Raw genomic sequence first — 18,522 nt, 5'->3', positions numbered from 1 at the left:
TTTTGAAAAAATCGTGCCCGCCATCTTGGATTTAGAAATGAGTGCCATATTCGTCATGAGCATCCCCAAGTACCTCGAAAATGATACCCATATTGCATTTATTTCAAAACTCGTGTCCGCCATCTTGGATTTAGAAATGAGTGCCATATTCGTAATGAGCATCCCCAAATACCTCGAAAAGGATACCCATATAGCATATTTTGAAAAATCGTGTCCGCCATCATGGATTTACAAATAAGTGCTATATTCGTTTTCATCGACAAAACCGAGCACATCTGTAGGCACCTGATCGACAATGTCGGGCAAATCTGTAGGCACCTTTAACTTAATGATGAGTTAAGCAAGATACAATTTCCCCACTTTTGAGGGAAATGTTATTCCATGGCATCATTATTTGTATATTTGTGTGCGTGCCGACGAGCGTAGTTACAAGTTGCTTACGCCTACATGAATTTGGTTTTTGCCTCACTTGTGACAGTTCGTTTGATATGAAACTATCATTCTATGCGTTATTATTCTAAGGGTGTGTATTATTTTTGAATGGAAAATAGTCAAAAGAGATTACTTTACAACCGCCTCTCGTACATGTTCCAAACAAAACACTATCAATGGACAGTGCTTTGTTTTAGTGTTGAATGGGCCTTCCGCTTACTAATTATAATTATTATATTATTAAAAAGAAAAACTATTAAGTAAATAACAACAAAATACAGTCGAGTTGTTGAAATTGTTGATGTTATGTTATGTAGGTACTTTTCCTTAAAGTCGTTGCCTATTTTATTTAAAAAATCAGGATCAAATTCATGCTAAAAATAACGAAAATATTACATCATTTCATAGTAAAATACAAAATCTTGGTACTTAGTGCCCATAAATTTGATCTTTATGTGGTTACTCATAGCAAGGAGTGACATTTTCATGTTGTCTATGTCGCAATTCATTTCGTGCTCCGAAGATTTGCGAAGTAGAAATTCACTTGTAACGTCGTTTTTATCCTCGAGCTGTCTGCAAAATGAAAGAAAACAAGGTTTTATAACCGTGAGGTTTAAATTATAATTTAAAAAGATAATTGTTCAATTTCCAATATATATTCTCAAAACCTACTTAGTTGATTCAGTTGACCGTTTCTTTAATCGTCTATAGAATGAAAATCAATCCAAGTTGATTGATCGATTAGTCGATTGTCCTCGATGGACGTTTGCGTTTCTTTAACAGAAAACGCGTCGACGACCCATCTCTACGTCGATATTATCGACATAATACAATTCAAGAAAAATTATTTCAAAACTAGATTAAAACTTGCCAATAACTTTGTAGATTAGGCGAAATGAGCCCCGCTCTAGGGAAATCTATGGCGGGTGCCTTGGCAACCACAAATTACATCCAAACTCACGAGAAAAATAAATGTAAGCCATACATATTCTTCACGCGGCCCTGAAATCGAATCCGGGACTTCTGCGTGGCAGACCAGCATCTTTTATCCCTTTCATAATCAACCCATTTATATGTCCCACTGCTGGGCACGGATCTCCTCTCAGGCGAGGGTTTAGGCCAGAAGTTCCCAGACTTTTTTTCTCATAGACCACTTTCAAAATTTAGCTGGTTCCGGTGGACCCCCTGCAGCTACATTTCTATCATATTCCCAAAACTCGACAAAAACTGTGAAGATTAGATCTAACTATGGAAATTTGCAACACAAATTGCTGAGTTCCAACCACAAATTAATAGTTTTCGAAAAAAAAAGCGAGAATTTAATTGATTGTGCTGTGAGTGGATGTCAAAAAAGTAAAGACACGTTGTACTGAATATGGAATATGCAAGTTTTTACAAGTAATAGTCGCTGAGCTTCTTAAAATATTATCTGCCTGCATTGATAGGTGAAGTCAAGCCAAAATTTTAGTTCTTCACTATCGAAAGCAGATAAATTTTCGTGGACGAACACTTACGAATTGTGAACCCCCATTTTTTTGTCACGCCAACGTAGACCCCCGTGGAGTCTCCCGTGGACCCCTGGGGGTCCACCTGGACCACTTTGGGAACTAAGGGTTTAGGCCATAGTCCCCGTCACGCTGGCTCAATGCGGGTTGGGTACTTGACACGTTTTCCGGGTGTTGTCGACTTTTTTAGACTTGCAAGTCTCATCACGATGTTTCCCTCGTGGTTAAATTTCAAATTGATGCTGACAAATTAATTATAGCTCATCATCAACCAAAACTGCTGGGTTTGTATTTCCCCGAAGGATTCAATCGAAACTTACTTTAGAATGTTTCGCATGTACCGGTGTCGCTTCAAAATCTCCATGGGTGGACATCCCAGCTGGTTAAACGAATTGTCAATGTTGTCGGTACAGTCGCGTGATGTAGATGGCTCCATTGCGTCTGTGATCGTGTGTCGTATTATTGGCGGCTGGAAGGCAACACAACATTGATCAGTCCTAGATAAGCTTTTTTTTTTCAATTTGAAAGCTAATGAAGAGACGGTATATATGAGAGAGAGAGAGAGAATGCGTTGGCGAGACGATGACGCTGAAAAGAAGCTAGTGTGGTGGTCTCTTAATGAACATCTATTCAGCTGTTTCAAGACACAGATCAAGGTTACAATGACGTAGGTTATTGTAATCAGATTTCAGTGAATTTTATATTTTTTAACCGACTTCAAAAAACTCGAGTCTCATAAATGACAAAAAATTGCCGAGACTCGAAATTTTCCTCCATTCCAGTTAGTTCAACTATAAGTTCAATCAGTTGAACTAATCGGACTCAAATATTCCAATTAGTTCAACTAGGTACAACTTTTCTAGAAGTTGAACTTATTGGACGAAATTGGCCGTAATATTAAAAAAATTTAGTCATAGGTAAAACTCTCTGCTACATTTACCTTTCAGACCGCCTTATTGAAACCTCTGACGTATTTATTACTTCTGTCAAAAAACAGTCAGCCGTCTAAAGCGGAAACTTCGCCAGCTTCCGGGGCCTAGTTTTCTACTTTCAACTACACACTTCAAAAGTGTCTAGGGTTCAAGCACGTTTATGTCAATTACTGAAAATCAGGTTTTTAATATTTTTTCTTAACACCGATGGGTTGTTCTTGGTCAATTTTACAATTTGAATTTGAAAATGAAATTGAGCAAAAAAATCAATAGGTGTCAAAAAACCTGATTTTCAGTAATTAAGCAAAAGCGTAGGTACTTGATTCCTAGACACTTTTGGATGTGTGTAGATGAAGGTAGAAAACTAGTGCACCGGGCCCTGGAAGCTGGCGAAGTTTCCGCTTTAGACGGCTAAGACTGTTCTTTGACGGAACAAGGCGGAATATTTACATTATCTATTCTTATTTCTTATTTGGTGCAATTAGTATAACGAGTTCCTTTTACACGTTCTTAATAACAAAAAGATTGATTTCATTAGGTTCTTTTTAACCGACTTTAAGAAAAGTAGGTTTTCAATTCGACTGGTATTTTCTGTGCGAATGTTGTGCGATTACTCAGATGAACCGATGTTGACGATTCTTTATCCGGTTAATTGGATTTCTTATTGATTGTTTTCAAGAATACCGAACTATAATGGAGATCATACAGAACAATAAATACAATAAAAGTGTTTAGTGAGCGTGACACGTGGGCCAACAACATGAGAAGTTCCACAAACTTGAGCTCAGTCCGCAATTTTGTCTTCTACTTTATGGTCGTGTCAATTATCTCGCGCAAAGCCTCGAAAATGGTGGAATGGATGGTTGGAATGGATGCCTTATTTTGCTCGTTTCGAGTGGAAAAATGATAATCCCATCTATAATATTATGCACGATGGTATATATAATAATAATAATATATCTTTATTGTTTCTCTCACAAAGTCTTAGTATAAATACAAAAACAGTGCTTAATTATCTAAATAGTACAATATTTAAGTCTGTGTGAGAGACTGGCATCCGTACTAGGAGACCTGTATTACAGATCACCAGCCCCTCCACACTCCGGACAAGCAAGTACAGCTTACTTATACTTAGACAGTTACATCAAGAAATGACTTTATTAATAGACTTATCATCGTTAAGTCTTATTTTGTTTAGTTTTAATAAATTATCAATTTTGTGTGTTGTTGTGTTCATCGTCTTTCAGCTATTGCCGCTAGATGGCAGTACATTGAATAAAATTTTAAAATGAAATATAATTAAAGAAATAAAATCAAAGTCAAGTCGTAACTTCCAATAATAGGTATTGAACTTTGACCAATATGCCAACAGGGTAAAGTATAAATTATATTAACAGTCCAGAATTTGTTACATCTTTTCAAATTAGAAACTACGACCCATCATTATAAGATTTCACAGAGTTTAACATTACGATAGTGTGACTTTTGGCGACAGCGGTTCTAATAGTACTCGAGGCTTAAGGCCCTTCCATGGATTTTTCTTTCGTGGGGTATTCTCTAATTACAAATGAAACGTGATGGAATTGCGATTGTGACATTCTGTGTCATAGCTGATTGATTTTTATAATTAACATCTTATCTTACCTTATCACCGAATTTTCTCAAATAAAGCTTCCGCATCAAGGCAGAAGTAACGACCGGCATTTGCTTATTTATTTGATATTTTCTAATCGTTTTATTCCAGGCATGGTGGGAGTTCTTGATTGCAACTTCTCTTTTCACCTCTACCATTATTGACTCAAGGTCTTGTGTGTCTGATAGCCTGTCAATTGCATGGCAGAGGGACTTTATGAACCAGGTGCCATTTTGTTCCCTGTCAAATTGATTTCAACATAATAAATGAAAATGCGTGTAAAAATTGTGCTAGCAAATATGTAGTGGCGTGACTTCGAAATTCTGGGGTTGGCAACTCTATCATTAGTGGAGGAAAATAATTTCAAAATATCAGAGGAAAATTTTTCAATCAATTTCTTATTGAATATCTTCAGAAAAATCTTGTTGAAATAACCTCGTGTGCAGCGCGACATAAATGGAGGTTTACCACGAAACACGAAGCAACGATCATTGTTTTAGCTTCGTATCGGGCCGGAGGCTACCACGAAACACGTATAAAGATTTGACATGTGCTTATTCCGAAACGTCAAATAATAGCTTTCGTATCGAATTTTGACATTACTTTCATCGTAAAACTGACATATTATGTAGTACGCACATCGAGTATATAACCAGAAATAGAGACGAAATCAGGGCCATATATTCCTGGTAACACATTAGTGATACAGCTCTTATAAAAATCAAGAGTTGATTTGCATTTTCACTGAAATACAGACAGGCCAACTACTGACCTGTGTGCACGTCTCCGTATATTCCAAATAATATTATGTATTAATTGTAATAAAGATAATATCTCTAACAATGCCGTGCTGTTCTTTTCGGTGGTGTGGGAAAAACAGCAAAACATCTAATTACAAAACAAACGGAATCACATTTCTTCGGTAAGTAAATATTAAATATGTGATTTTGCTTAGAATAATAACGCATAGAAACCTAGTCCGCACACGCTAAGTGAGGCAAATTGAAGCGCGCCCAAAGGGCCTACACGAGCGGGCGGGCCTTCAGTGCTCAAGGTCAACTTGCACCGCGAACATATCAAGAATTTTAGCTAAAAATGACGAAATGTGCGGTAAATGAGTGTAAAAATACGTCAGACAAAAATAAAATAGATACTAACATCACATTCCACAAGGAAGTAACGCGTTTCAACTAGTATTTTTATATAAATATTTACTATAACCGAAAATTAACCTACTACTAAAACTAGCCTACATGAATTTGATTTTTGCCTCACTTGTGACAGTTCGTTCGATATGAAACTATCATTCTATGCGTTATTGTTGTAAGTGATTTTGCAATTTTCGTCGGATTTGAAGTGCAACAGTTGACGATACCCATTGACGACACCCGTCAATTGTTTCGAACTCGGGCTAGCCGATCGGAGCTCAGTTGTCACAGTAATGATATGGCAGAATACTTAGTTTTCAAACAAATTAAATGACATTTCGTCTCTATTTCTGGTTATATACTCGATGAGTACGCATGAGCTTCGTTACGGATGCAGTCACGTAGTATATTGTCGGGCATAGTGCACATCCGCGTATGTAGTTAATTACTACAGGACAGGGATATAACGTTATTACTTTGGTAATTCAATAGCCACGACTTTTATCTTTGCACAGTAAATGTTAAATCTGTGTTGTCTACGGACTGATAACACTAGTTTTCCTTAAATCACGCTAATTTGGTTGCCACAACATTTACGCGGTTTGGTTGGGTCATTAAATTACCGACATGGAAACTCATACTCCAATGCTAATTACGCGTAATAAAACATTGTGATATTCAATAAACTTAATATTAAATACTTGCAAATTGTATCACCTATGCGAGGCCTTGCTGATATAAGAACTATGCAGCACTATAGTATCAGCTTCCACTGGTAGATGGTAATGTTCCACCTCCTCTTTAAGGATCGAGTCTTTTTCCGTGAATTTCATTTTTTGCCCAGCTTCCGCTGCATCCATATCTCTGATACCCCTACATGCCTAGAATTTACAGTAATTGTGAAATTAGAATGATTTGTTTCTTTTTTTAACCGACTTCAAAAAAGGAGGAGGTTCTCAATTCGACTGTATGTTCTTTTTTTTTGTATGTATGTTACGCGATAACTCCGGTATTTGTAAAGCGATTTTCATGATTCTTTTTTTGTTGGAAAGGGGGTACTGCCATAGTGGCCCCATTTCATTTTGAAGAAAATCATCCACCTCGAAGGGTGGCTGTCCACGCATGAAGATTCATTTTTATAAATAGCGCTTAACTTTAATTTAGGAGCAATTACTTTAATGTTTGATTTTGCTATTTCTCCAATTCAACGCGTTTTTCTCTCAATATACTTTGAGTAGTGTCGTAGTGAGAACCTATTTTTATTATCTCCAGTGTCAAGTCCTGCATAGTGGCGAACTAGGGGATATTTCAATAAAACTTAGACGTAATTCCGCGTACTTTTGAGGTCGGTTTTTTTAGTACTCTGTACTGAGATTATATGACACCAAGTGATGGGACGAACAAGTCGCGCGCCTGGTGGTAAGCGACTCGCCTGTCCATAACAGTTGCAATGTCGTTCAGTGTTTGAAATCGCAAAGATATATGAGACATATCTAATTTGCCAAGTGTGTAATTTCACCCGCACTCTTACCGTTCAAAACCGGAATGCAGTAATGCTCTCATTGCTGTTTGGTGGTAAAAATTCGCAGATAAGGTTAGGTTAGGTAGGTTCATCTTGTTCTGGTGCGTAAAGTCAATCCCGGATACCTATCACTAGAGCACCCGAAAAGAACACCGTGGGGTTTTAGCCGGTAGAAGTTCGGTAACCTCTCTGCTACCCCCACGGCATAAAGCTATCCTAGGAGGATTTCCCCAGGAAAAAATGGTAGGGTGGCAGTACTTCCCTAGACGTATTCTTTCACTGCTACTAAAAATTATTTTCTTTTAACTTTTTACCGCCTTCAAATTACAGTCTGTAATTTTTCGATTCCACGATCGATTACTCAGACTTTTGTGAATCGATTTTGAGGATTCTTTTTTCTTGGAGAGAAAGTCGTCTTATGTCACTACGTCTCATGGCTCTGTTCAAATTTGAAGAAAATGTTCCAAATCTAAGTATGGCAAATTAGGGAATGAATCCGGTGGCACTGCAACTGTTAGGGACAGACGTGTTGCTTACCACCAGGCGCACGAACTGTTCGATGAAAATAAAATATCATGGTGACTTAAACCTGGTCTGATGAAGGACATGATAGACGGCTGAGAGTAACTCCTCAGCAGTGCACATCATTTCAATGATAATGACAAGACATAGTGTATATCGAGTTCTTAGGTTTTCGCGATTGTTACACATACGAAATTAAACTATTTTTCCGGATTTAAATCGCGTATACTTGTTTTTTCAAACAAACCAACGTTTCGGGCCCTTTACAGGTCCCATGGTCATGGTTGACTGAGCTGGTGAAGTCATCAACCAGTTATGTCTAATATTAATGCAAACCACCCTATTTTTCACTATAGTTGCAAAAAGTTATTAATTAAAGACTTTATTTTAATTTTACAAATAAACATTCCAATTTACGCTACATTATGTTTTACAAATTATTTTATTTTAACAATATGAATTTTTATCAATTTAAATTTATTATTAATTATTTATGGAAATTAGAATAAATCAAAATATACAAATAACAAAAAACAAATATACGCGATTTATATCCGGAGAAATAGTTTCATTTCCTAAGATATAGTGTAATTATATTTTACGACAAATTGTTAAGTACCTATGATTTAAAAAGTAATGACGTGTTTGGTATAAACAATAATCAAATTATTTTAGAAAACATGGTGTTTCCCTTTTGAATATAATGGATAGTAATCAACATCTATTATTATTTGTAACAGATGATTCTAAATTTTACCTTAAACTATGTACATATTTGTATGTTACGTACGCAATTATGGCGCGTTATGATAAAAAAGACGCTACTAACTATTATACTTACGTTACTTTCTGCAAAAAATCAGATAATTGATTTTATAGGTTAAATAAATTAGTCCACTTTTTTATGTACAAACAGCACAGTTACTTTTTACAGAAAGTTACTTTTGAGAAGCTGAGGCCCGAGTCCGGTTGAATTAACCAGAGTGGTTTCCAAGTCACGTTGACGGCTTGTGTTGGCAACAGACGCCATCTGTTGACGCGTGATCTCTTCACGTCGCCATTGACGACTGGCGTTTGTTGCCAACACAGGCGGTCAACGTGACTATGAAACCAATTCAAACTGACCTGGATAATCACGACGACAGGTTTAGTGACCAGTTTAGGTTTGTCCTTGTGCTTGAAGTATTCTAGGATGTCCTGCTCGCTGTACGAGTCGTCTTTCGCCTTCAGAAGGCCTTGATCTCCGCCGTGGGTCATCACGACTATTGCCACGCACCCGTAGTCGGTAAAATCCATCTTGCTGACTGCAAAGATCGGAACGATTTAGAGTGGTTTAAATTGCATTTGTGTCGTTGCTAAAAGTTGACGTGTATAATCGCTCTTGGGTGCACTTTTGGTTTTCGCTAGTTAAAAACTATTTAAAAGAGAGCAAAGGGCTGGTACAGGTTACATTCACACTGTCACCGCGTTATGGAATTTTGAACATTTTTTTTATTGTTCTAACATATCAACTAAGCTACGTAGGCTACACGCCTGTCAATAACAATTGCAGTGCCACCCAGGACTTTAAATCGCAAAGATATGAGGGCCACTGCCACTGCGCCCATCACCCAGAGACATAAGTTGATAAGACCCATGTGCCTGTAATTAATTTAATTAATTTAAGCCGTGGAAGCTTAATTAATTTAAGCCGTGGAAGCTTAATAGTTTACCTACTGCCTGTGAAGCAGAGGTCGTGGGTTTGAATCCGGGCTCGCACCACTGAGTTTCTCAGAATGTATGTGCCAAATTTAATTGAAATTTACCATGAGCTTTTCGGTGAAGAAAAACAACTTCATGAAATCTGCACTTCGAAGAAAGTTATTGGGCCAGTCTGGCGGTTTGTGGTCTAACAACCGAACAATTAATTTAAAAATTTTACAAAACAAGCTTACATTTATCCAATGTTTCAAAAATTTCCTTCTTTGTAAGATCCGGATATTCTTTTACTTCAAAATTGAATCTTTTAAATGTTTCTCTAATACGCTTCCCGTCCTCTTTAGTGCCGACTCTAGGTTTATCATATCCTATGATATTATATTGATTGAATATTATCATAGCATTCTTTTCAAATGTTTCCAGTTTGTAGGTTGGTTCATCAGCAGCAAGAGCTCTCGTGTTTCTATCATCAACAATTATCGTTTCAGAATCACTGTTCTCCATATCTGATTTTCTATCGTCAGGATTGCCTTAAAATAACAGATCGTATGATTAATACATCAAACATTAAACTAAAATAAGGTAATGTATAGCGGGTACTATTCTCACTATATCATAACTAACGTAACCGACATTTTCAGCGAAATTGTGTTAATAATATTATCTGGGATCAGCAAAATGGGGTCTTCAAACTCTCTTTTAATATCTTATTTTGTTTCGGTTTTAAAGCAAAAGCAGCTTAATTGACATTTTTTTAAGAGTCAATAAAACGTAGGTGTCAATATCTCGATAATTACCGAAATGCAAACGTGTTAGTTATGACAAGGAGAGTATAGGTACCAAAGTAAATGCAAGGGCACTGCCCAGAACACCAAATCAAAAAACAATAAAGCGAACCTCGTTTTCTAAATTATGTTAACTGATAATAACTTTAGTCAGAAATAATAATATTTTCTACATTCAAAATTGTACCGTTTCAAACAATTTCATTTTCAGCTTTCCGTCATTGTATGTAAAATAACTTGAAATTTAACGTATTTTCTCTTTCTAAATTTGTAATAACACATAATATCTCAAACTATTACGAGGCCCTATTTATTATTTACAGTGGGTTTAAAAAATACCTGTTATACATGAAGTTAGATATTTCGGAAGATTACTTAGTTTCGGATCAGTTGTTACAAATTCATTGTCATCAGCGTTTATATCAAGCGTTTTAAGTTCTTCAGACATATCGTCACTCTCTCTTGCATCTGTAAAATAAAAAATAATTAAGCTGTGGTAGGTTTCACCTTGACCTAACTTTTCAAGCTAAGGCTGTTGTATTTGAATCCGGACTCGTACCTCTGAGTTTCTCGGAAGTTATGAGCGAAATTTAATTTGCAAGTTACTGTGAGTTTTTCGGTGAAGAATAACATCGGGATGAAACCAGCACGCTTAATCGTAGAAAATAGTATCTGCTATAAAATTCAATATTCATTATGAAACGCCATCTACTTGTAGTGCAGATTCGTGCAAACACAGACAACAGTTTATAGTGAATTCAAATTCTGTGTTACATGTCGTTATGAGACAGAAATCTCTTAAATGAAACTTAAATAAAAAATAAAAAAGCCCCTGATACAAATCAGCGCACTCAAAAATCAACCTACTAGTAGTCCGAGACCAATCCAACGAACACAAACCGGGTGGGTCTACCTTTAATAAAGGTACGTTCCTGTGTCCACCTTCCTGCTCCATCATCCGATGCTAGTCACCATCTGCAACCTAACAACTCGCCGAGATGAATCCAACGAATACAAACCCGATGGGTTTACCTTTAATAAAGGTACGTTCCTGCATCCACCTTCCTGCTCCGTCATCCGATGCTAGTTACCATCTGCAACCTAACAACTAGTCGAGACAAATCCAACGAACACAAAGCCGGTGGGTCCACCTTTATTAAAGGTATGTTCCTGTGTCCACCTTCCTGCTCCATCATCCGATGCTAGTCACCATCTGCAACCTAACAACTCGCCGAGATGAATCCAACGAATACAAATCCGGTGGGTTTACCTTTAATAAAGGTACGTTCCTGTGTCCACCTTCCTGGTCCATCATCCGACGCTAGTTGCCATCTGTAGCCTAACAACATTTTGTAAGGAGCTCTAAACAAGAACCAAACCTTTTACTCTTTTCTTATAATAAAACGTCAGAGGTAGATACGTTAAACTCAAATTATGTCTAGTTTTAGTTGAAGTAATAACTGACCACATAAAACAATCCCAGTGTTGGTAAAAACGCGGAGAGTCTGTATAAGTTACATTTGGACATTTTACATTTTTTAGAATTTTAAAGAACAAAGTCTATAGACGAACTTTGGATGAACTAACTTAGTATTAGTGGTTGTAGCAGAACGAAAAGAAGCAACCTAATTAAGTAATGATTGCATACAATACTATTTCTACGAGTAATTAAAAAAAAACACAACCAATATTTAATGTATATTTTGTTAACAATCCACGACAACAAACCCAAACGAAAGTCAAACAAAGGCTACAAAACAAAAAATCATAGAGAATAGAAGTGTCCGTGATTGGTCAAATACCGCTTATATTTTAAAATCAATCAGGAGGCAGAAGAGCGTTTGAGCAGCATCGTATGTGTTGTATACTCAAAGTATTTGATATATTAATTAACAAAAGTACGACATTCTTTTTTGAAACTCGTTATAGTTCTCTGTATGGAACTATACCTAATGAAATTTTTTAGTTCATCAAAGCAGTGCAGTGACAGTATCATAGACAATGTAGATTGTTGTTTCAGAATTAAAAAGAACGCCTTTGCGATATGGTTTATGAAACTAAAATTGAAAATTTAAAGCACAGGAGTAGAAAATAATTATTTGTTATTCAATTCAATTCAATTCAATTCAATATTTTTATTTCAGAAAATAATTTCCATAATATGTTAGTACGCTTTCAACTTAGTCTATGTTAGTATTAAATATTATCAAGTACATTTGTCACTAAATTTAACTAATTAACAATGTCGTCCAGTGGCAGGCTATTTTACACTCGAACTTACACCCCACCACCCTCATGATGGCATTGGAGCTGCCGCGCACTCTGAACATCAGCGACGCTACTTTCTTTCGAATTATCGCATGGAAGCCGTCAGTCCGCAACTTGGCAAACATGCCCGACGCACTGCAAGAACGCGGCAGCCCCAATAGCATCCTGAACGCGTTGTTATACTGAATACGCAGGGCGTTGTAGGTCTTCTGCGTATATGTCACCCACAGGCTGCTTGTATAAAAAGATTGGCAGAAGGCCTTAAAAAGCGTAATCTTGACCGCTTCTGAGCAGAGAGCAAACCTGCGAGTGATCATATTACTTCTTACCGCCAACGCCCTACGCTCACGCTCGATGTCATAGTCATCCTTCAGGTCTTCGGTTAAAATGTGGCCTAGGTATTTAAATTGCTTGACTTGCAACAAAGCTTTCCCGTTTAACATGACAGGCGGAACGTTCAGTGGGGTACCTCTGCCGGCTGTGAAAACCATTATCTCACTCTTTTTGGTATTATACCTTAATCCATGAGTTTGCGCATAGGATTCACACACCTTTAGAAGCATCCTAAGCGCGCTAATCGATGGGCTCAGCAGCACCATGTCGTCGGCATAGCTGATGTTATTGATGTTAATGCCATCAATGAAACATCCCGCATGCATGCTGCTGAGCCCACGGATCAACTTATCCATGTACAAGTTGAAGAGCTTGGGAGACGTCAGTCCCCCCTGTCTCACCCCACACTCCAACCTGTACTCATCCGACCGTTCGTCCGCTCATCGCACACAGTTAACCTGGTTGTCGTACCAGTGCCTAAAGATGCCAATGAGCTCCGACGGGAGATTTGTCTCCTCCAATTTATTCCATAGAATGGGATATGACACTAAATCGAACGCTTTAGATAAGTCCAAGAAGCACGCATATACTGGCGTGCTTCTATCAGTGTAGTATCTGACAGTGTGCTTGAGAGCCAGAATAGCACTTTCTGTGGACAAGCCCGCTCTAAATCCAAACTGCGCATCATGAAATCTCATGTGCTTATCCAGGTGTTTATCAAGCACACCATCAAACACCTTTGCTGTTATGGTGGCTAACGATATAGGTCTGTAGTTGGATGTTACGCAAGGTTGCAAAGTTCTTGTTTGACGCGAGCGGTTGTATTGAAACCTGTGCAAGCGAAGGATACTCATTCGCTCTTGGTTCAAAAATAGTTTCAAGCCACGAGACGTAAAACAACTTTGCTGTCGAGCGAAAAACGCACAACTTTTGACCGCAATTTAGCGAGGAAAATGGTAGATGAAAGAAAAACAGTTGAACTATAAGAAAAAATTTAATAAACAAAATTAGTTATTGTTGTCAATTTACTGTCAACAATAATAGGAATAAAATATACCGACGGATTTATATAACCTATTTATATTATCTAGGACAAATCGCGTAGTTGTCCGTGTCATTATGTTTTCTTTCATCGAAAGAAAAAGTCAGAAGCGCCACAGTCCATCGTTAAATTCTAATTTCAGAAACATTTTCCACAAGTTTTGCGTGCTTTTGCGCTTTTGCGCGCAGATTTCTAATGAGAAAGAAAGCTTTTTCAAGCTAGTGAGGTGTAAAAGTAATTTAACATAGCCTAACTTTGTTCTTACCTTGAGTTTCAATATAGTCGTCATCGTCGAAAGGACGCCCGTCTACTTCAACTTCCGACGCCATATTAGTTTCTTGTTTGTTCTTCCTGCTCCGTCTTCTTCTATTGCCTGAGACTGACATGTAGTAAGATTTCTTTATTTTGATGATGTGCTGATTAATCAATCTGTAACAAATAAAAAGTGTCATTTAAAAGCTCATTTAAAATAATATATTAGTTTTAATGAGTAATGAGTTAAGCTCTTGAAAAAAAAACCTACATTTTAGTAAAGTTTCAAAATTTTAAAACCTTGTTATCCGTAGCTCACACTGAGTTAATATGGTGAACTATAACTTAGGTCTTCTAATATACGTTGGCTACACATTATATGGCTTGATATGGGAAGGTTAGTAAATATAACATAAATGTTTTATTTGAACACCAATTTTATTTATTCAAAACGTTTAGTTATCAAATGAAAAAATTTTAGTGGCAAGAAGTAGATAAAAAACTTGTTGATTTAAAAAAGAAACCGATCGAAAATAGCTTGTGTAATTCGTGAAGTTTTGGCAAGCATTGATACACACTCATGTTTTTGCGGGAATTCTGTTTTATACAGTTAATAAAATGTAAGTATTTTTAGCAAAAATGTACATTTAAAAGTGACGTAGAAAACGCTTTAGAGAGATGTTTTGCAGTAACGTCTATAATTGGTACAAATGCGTACAATTACAGACAAGTTGCTTATGAAGCAGTCATTAGGAGACTGAAGATTAATTAGAAATGAAACTATGAATCACGTAAAAAAGAAAGAAACATTAATTCGGCTGTGCACAAATAATATTACAAACATTACAACTAGACACAAGGTCTTTTAAAAACAAAAAGAATAAATATAATAGATTAAAAGCTAAAGTACGCAATATTAGCCGAAAAGGTCAGCCAGCTCAGCTTTATGTTGAGCCTCAGCTCTGGTTTTCAGCTGGAGCCTAAGAGGAGGTAGTTGGTTAAATACTTGCCTTATAAATGTTAGGTATTTAAAACCAAGAATAAAATAAAATTACAAGACGACAAACCTAATTCAAAACAAGAATATAATTATAAATTATCATATATGATAGTGCATTGTGCTCTTAACGAAGCTATACATATATACTATATACTTTAGTAGAAGTAGAGCTCCTTGTGAAAGAATTCGTCCAGGGAAGTACTGCCACCTTACCTATTTCTGCCGCCAAGCAGTAATGTCAGCATTACTGTGTTCCGGTTTTGAAGGGTAAGGGTGCTGGTGAAATTACAGGCACGTGGGATTTGTCAACTTATGTCTCAGGGTGACGGGCGTAGTGGTAGTGCCCTTCAGATCTTTGCAATTTAAAGCTCTGTGTGGCACTGTAACTGTTATGGACAGGCGTGTAGCTTACTATCAGGCGCGTGACTTGTTCGTCCCGTCACTTGATGTTATAAAAAAAATAAAGAAAAATACAATACAATACAAAAAATAAAAAATGTTCATAATGTCATTAAATTGGATGGAAACTGTCGTCGTTCATCTGTCGCATCTGAGTTTCCTAAATTCCTTTACGGAAGCCCGATTCAGAAACTATACGTATATTTGTTTTTTCAAACAAATCAACGTTCCGGGCTCGTTATAGGGTCTGTTAAAAGTCTGCTAATTTTAAATCATCTCGGTTGTGTGTCGAATGATCGTCAATGGTAGGATTTAGTACGTTTAGTGGCTCGACGTGGGTAGCTATCGTACTGCTGCAATTGTTGGTATTCTGCTGTTCAATAGGGAGTCGATGGCGAGAAGGACGACGGGACGGTGTGGCCAGCTTTGTCGTGAGGAGGGCGAGGACGTAGCTTCTCTCAGGCATTGGGAATTTACACTAGAGCACCCGAGAGGGCCATCGTGGGATTTTGGCTGGTAAACGAAGGTATCCTGGGAGGGTTTCCCCACGAAAAAAAGTTAGTTTCTGAGAAAAAAACGGTTAGGATTGGATTCTTTTTTATTACTTGGATTTTTTTAATGTGTTTTTTTATTAATATTAAGTGACGGGACCATTGACTTACAATTATATGGACGTCGGGTCCGCGCTAAAAAGTGTCCGCACTTACAAGGCGCTAAAATCGTATACAGAGCGCGACACTCCGCTTTAGTCTTCATTTGTTCTACGGACAGCGCGATACTGCGATGACATAACAATTTAAATTTCGAATAGGTTGACTTGGGACATTTTTTTCGTGGTTTTTGTATTCGACCCGTCGTCCATTTATTTGTAAGTCAATGGACGGGACGGACAAGTCGTGCGTCTGATGGTAGGCTGTTCTGCCTGTCCGTAATTGCTGCAGTGCCACTTAGAGCTTTAAATTGCAAAGATCTGAGGGGCACTGCCACTGCGTCCCTCACCCTGTGACGTAAGTTGACAAGTCCCATGTGTCTGTATTTTCACCAGCACCCTTACCCTTCAAAACCGGAACGCAGTAATGCTAAATTACTGCTTGGCGGCAGAAATAGGTAAGGTGTCTACGTTTGCGCAGCGCCTTAATCAAAATAACTGAGTAGTAGTAGGTACTGCTACATAATAGCGATAATTGTTGTGCAATGCTTCGTCTTCGGTCAATTGATTGATAACCATTAATTTGACAAAGATTTATTTTAACGATATCAAGTGACGGGACAAACAAGTCTAGGGTCTGGTGGATCGCCTACCACATAAGAAACCAGCACCCTTATCCCTCAAAACCGGATCGCAGTAATGCACATTACCTCTTGACGGCAGAAATAGGTAATATAATATAGGTTTATACGCGATTTCATCTTTTTTTTTGGAAATTCTCATTCAAATTCTCATTTAAATTTTAAGAAAATGTTCCACCTCTAAGGGTAGCAAATAAGGGGATGAATCTGGTTAATTGAATTTCACTCATTTTCCCTTAACCGATTTCAATAAAACTTGGCACATATATGTAATTCCACATTTATATGGCGAACGGCTATGGAGTGATATTCCCTACCTGCAGACTTGTTCCCTGAACGGTATAACTTGGATCTTTTCAAGGGGAGAGTGAATAGTCCACCTTATCGTCGCTTTCCATTAGGTGAGATGGACACCCTATTACCTTTCGTCGACTAGACTATTATCGTTCGTCCTACAGTTATCTGATCTCTGAGGACCAGGATGCTGACATCTTTTACGGCAGCATTAGCAAATATATAAGTAATTAGCAGTTTACGTTGTGTTTTTGTAAATAAATAATTGAAACTGCGGTAATAAACACAGCGAAAGCAGATAAGCAAACTTTTGAGGTCAGATTTTTTTAAGGCGTAATAGTATTGTATTTTAATATTATTATTTTCATTTCATTATTATCATTATCATTAATATTGCGATTTGTGTGTGTGATCGACCACGTAAAGCTGCCATGACCGGGTCGGGCTGAAAATCAGGGTTGTATTCATTACAAACTGATTTCAACATTTTCCTGACCTCGTGTCCGTCACACACATTCTTTTTATTTTGATTTAATTTTTTTTAAATTATTACAGTTAATTAATTTTGTAAGTTGTATAAAATGAGTGGCCTAAGTAATAGTACGAGATTTTAAAACCTAATTATGTAATGATTGCACAAAATACTTTTTCTACGAGTAAATAAAATAATGATTCAGAACCAATATTTAATGTATATTTTGCTAACAATTCAGGACAACAACCCTAATTTTTTTTTTTATAAATTTTAACCCGTTTATTAGGGTTGGCAAGGGCTCCACCATACAGTCTTTTCATATATTTAGCCAAACAAACGCTACAAAACAAAAATCAAAGAAATATTTTTACTAATATTTTTTTATAGAGTTTGATGGGAGATTTTAGGCCAATTTAACCAATCAGGAGGCAGTATAGCGTTTGTGTGGTGTCCTAATTGATATTTTAATTATCAAAAATACGACGTTCTTTTTTTGAAACTCATTAAATTCTGTGTATAGTATTTTACTCATTGTAGTTATCAAATTTTCAGCTCAGTGACGAGTACCATAGACAATATACAATATTGATTCAGAATTAAAAAGAGCGCCTAAAAGATATGGTTTATGAAATTATAATTGCAGATTAAAGTTAAAAAAAATTATTATGATATAATCTGTATGTTTTTTGGACACAGTGCCCCAAACTATTAAGTTACCGGTTTTTACTCATGTTGGCGTGCACGCATAAGTAACAAATAAGTGAAAAAAACAAAAAGTAAGTAACAAAAACAGGATCTGAAGTTTCTAATGAAGTGAGTTGAAGAGATTATTGTTTCGATGTTGATTTTCGGACATCAATTTTTTAGACTCATCCGAAGTCCGATGTGATTATACAACGAAAATAAGATAAATGCATAATAATCTCTTTATTTAAAATAAGGCCTAGCTATATGTGTTTGTCACGTAGAGGTCCCGGGTTCGATTCCCGGGC

At 36.9% G+C, this 18,522-nt stretch overlaps 1 protein-coding gene across 1 annotated transcript; it reads right to left on the bottom strand.

The window, feature by feature from the left end:
• Window positions 1–663: 663 nt before the first annotated feature.
• LOC113239847 (caspase-3-like) lies at window positions 664–18,261 on the bottom strand. The gene is made up of 9 exons (XM_026476994.1): window positions 18,248–18,261; window positions 14,086–14,249; window positions 10,517–10,645; window positions 9,629–9,922; window positions 8,820–8,998; window positions 6,368–6,531; window positions 4,514–4,742; window positions 2,258–2,406; window positions 664–1,005 (listed from the first exon to the last, which is right to left on the bottom strand). Exons 1-9 carry the CDS (start codon window positions 18,259–18,261, stop codon window positions 825–827), a joined length of 1,503 nt encoding a protein of 500 aa, XP_026332779.1. The 3' UTR covers window positions 664–824.
• Window positions 18,262–18,522: the final 261 nt, after the last annotated feature.

Source organism: Hyposmocoma kahamanoa, unplaced genomic scaffold (genome assembly GCF_003589595.1).
Source record: "Hyposmocoma kahamanoa isolate Upper Pololo Valley unplaced genomic scaffold, ASM358959v1 116, whole genome shotgun sequence".
Lineage (NCBI taxonomy): Eukaryota > Metazoa > Arthropoda > Insecta > Lepidoptera > Cosmopterigidae > Hyposmocoma > Hyposmocoma kahamanoa.
The sequence above is the reverse complement of the archived record's forward strand: the minus strand, read 5'-3'. Positions and strand labels throughout refer to the sequence as shown.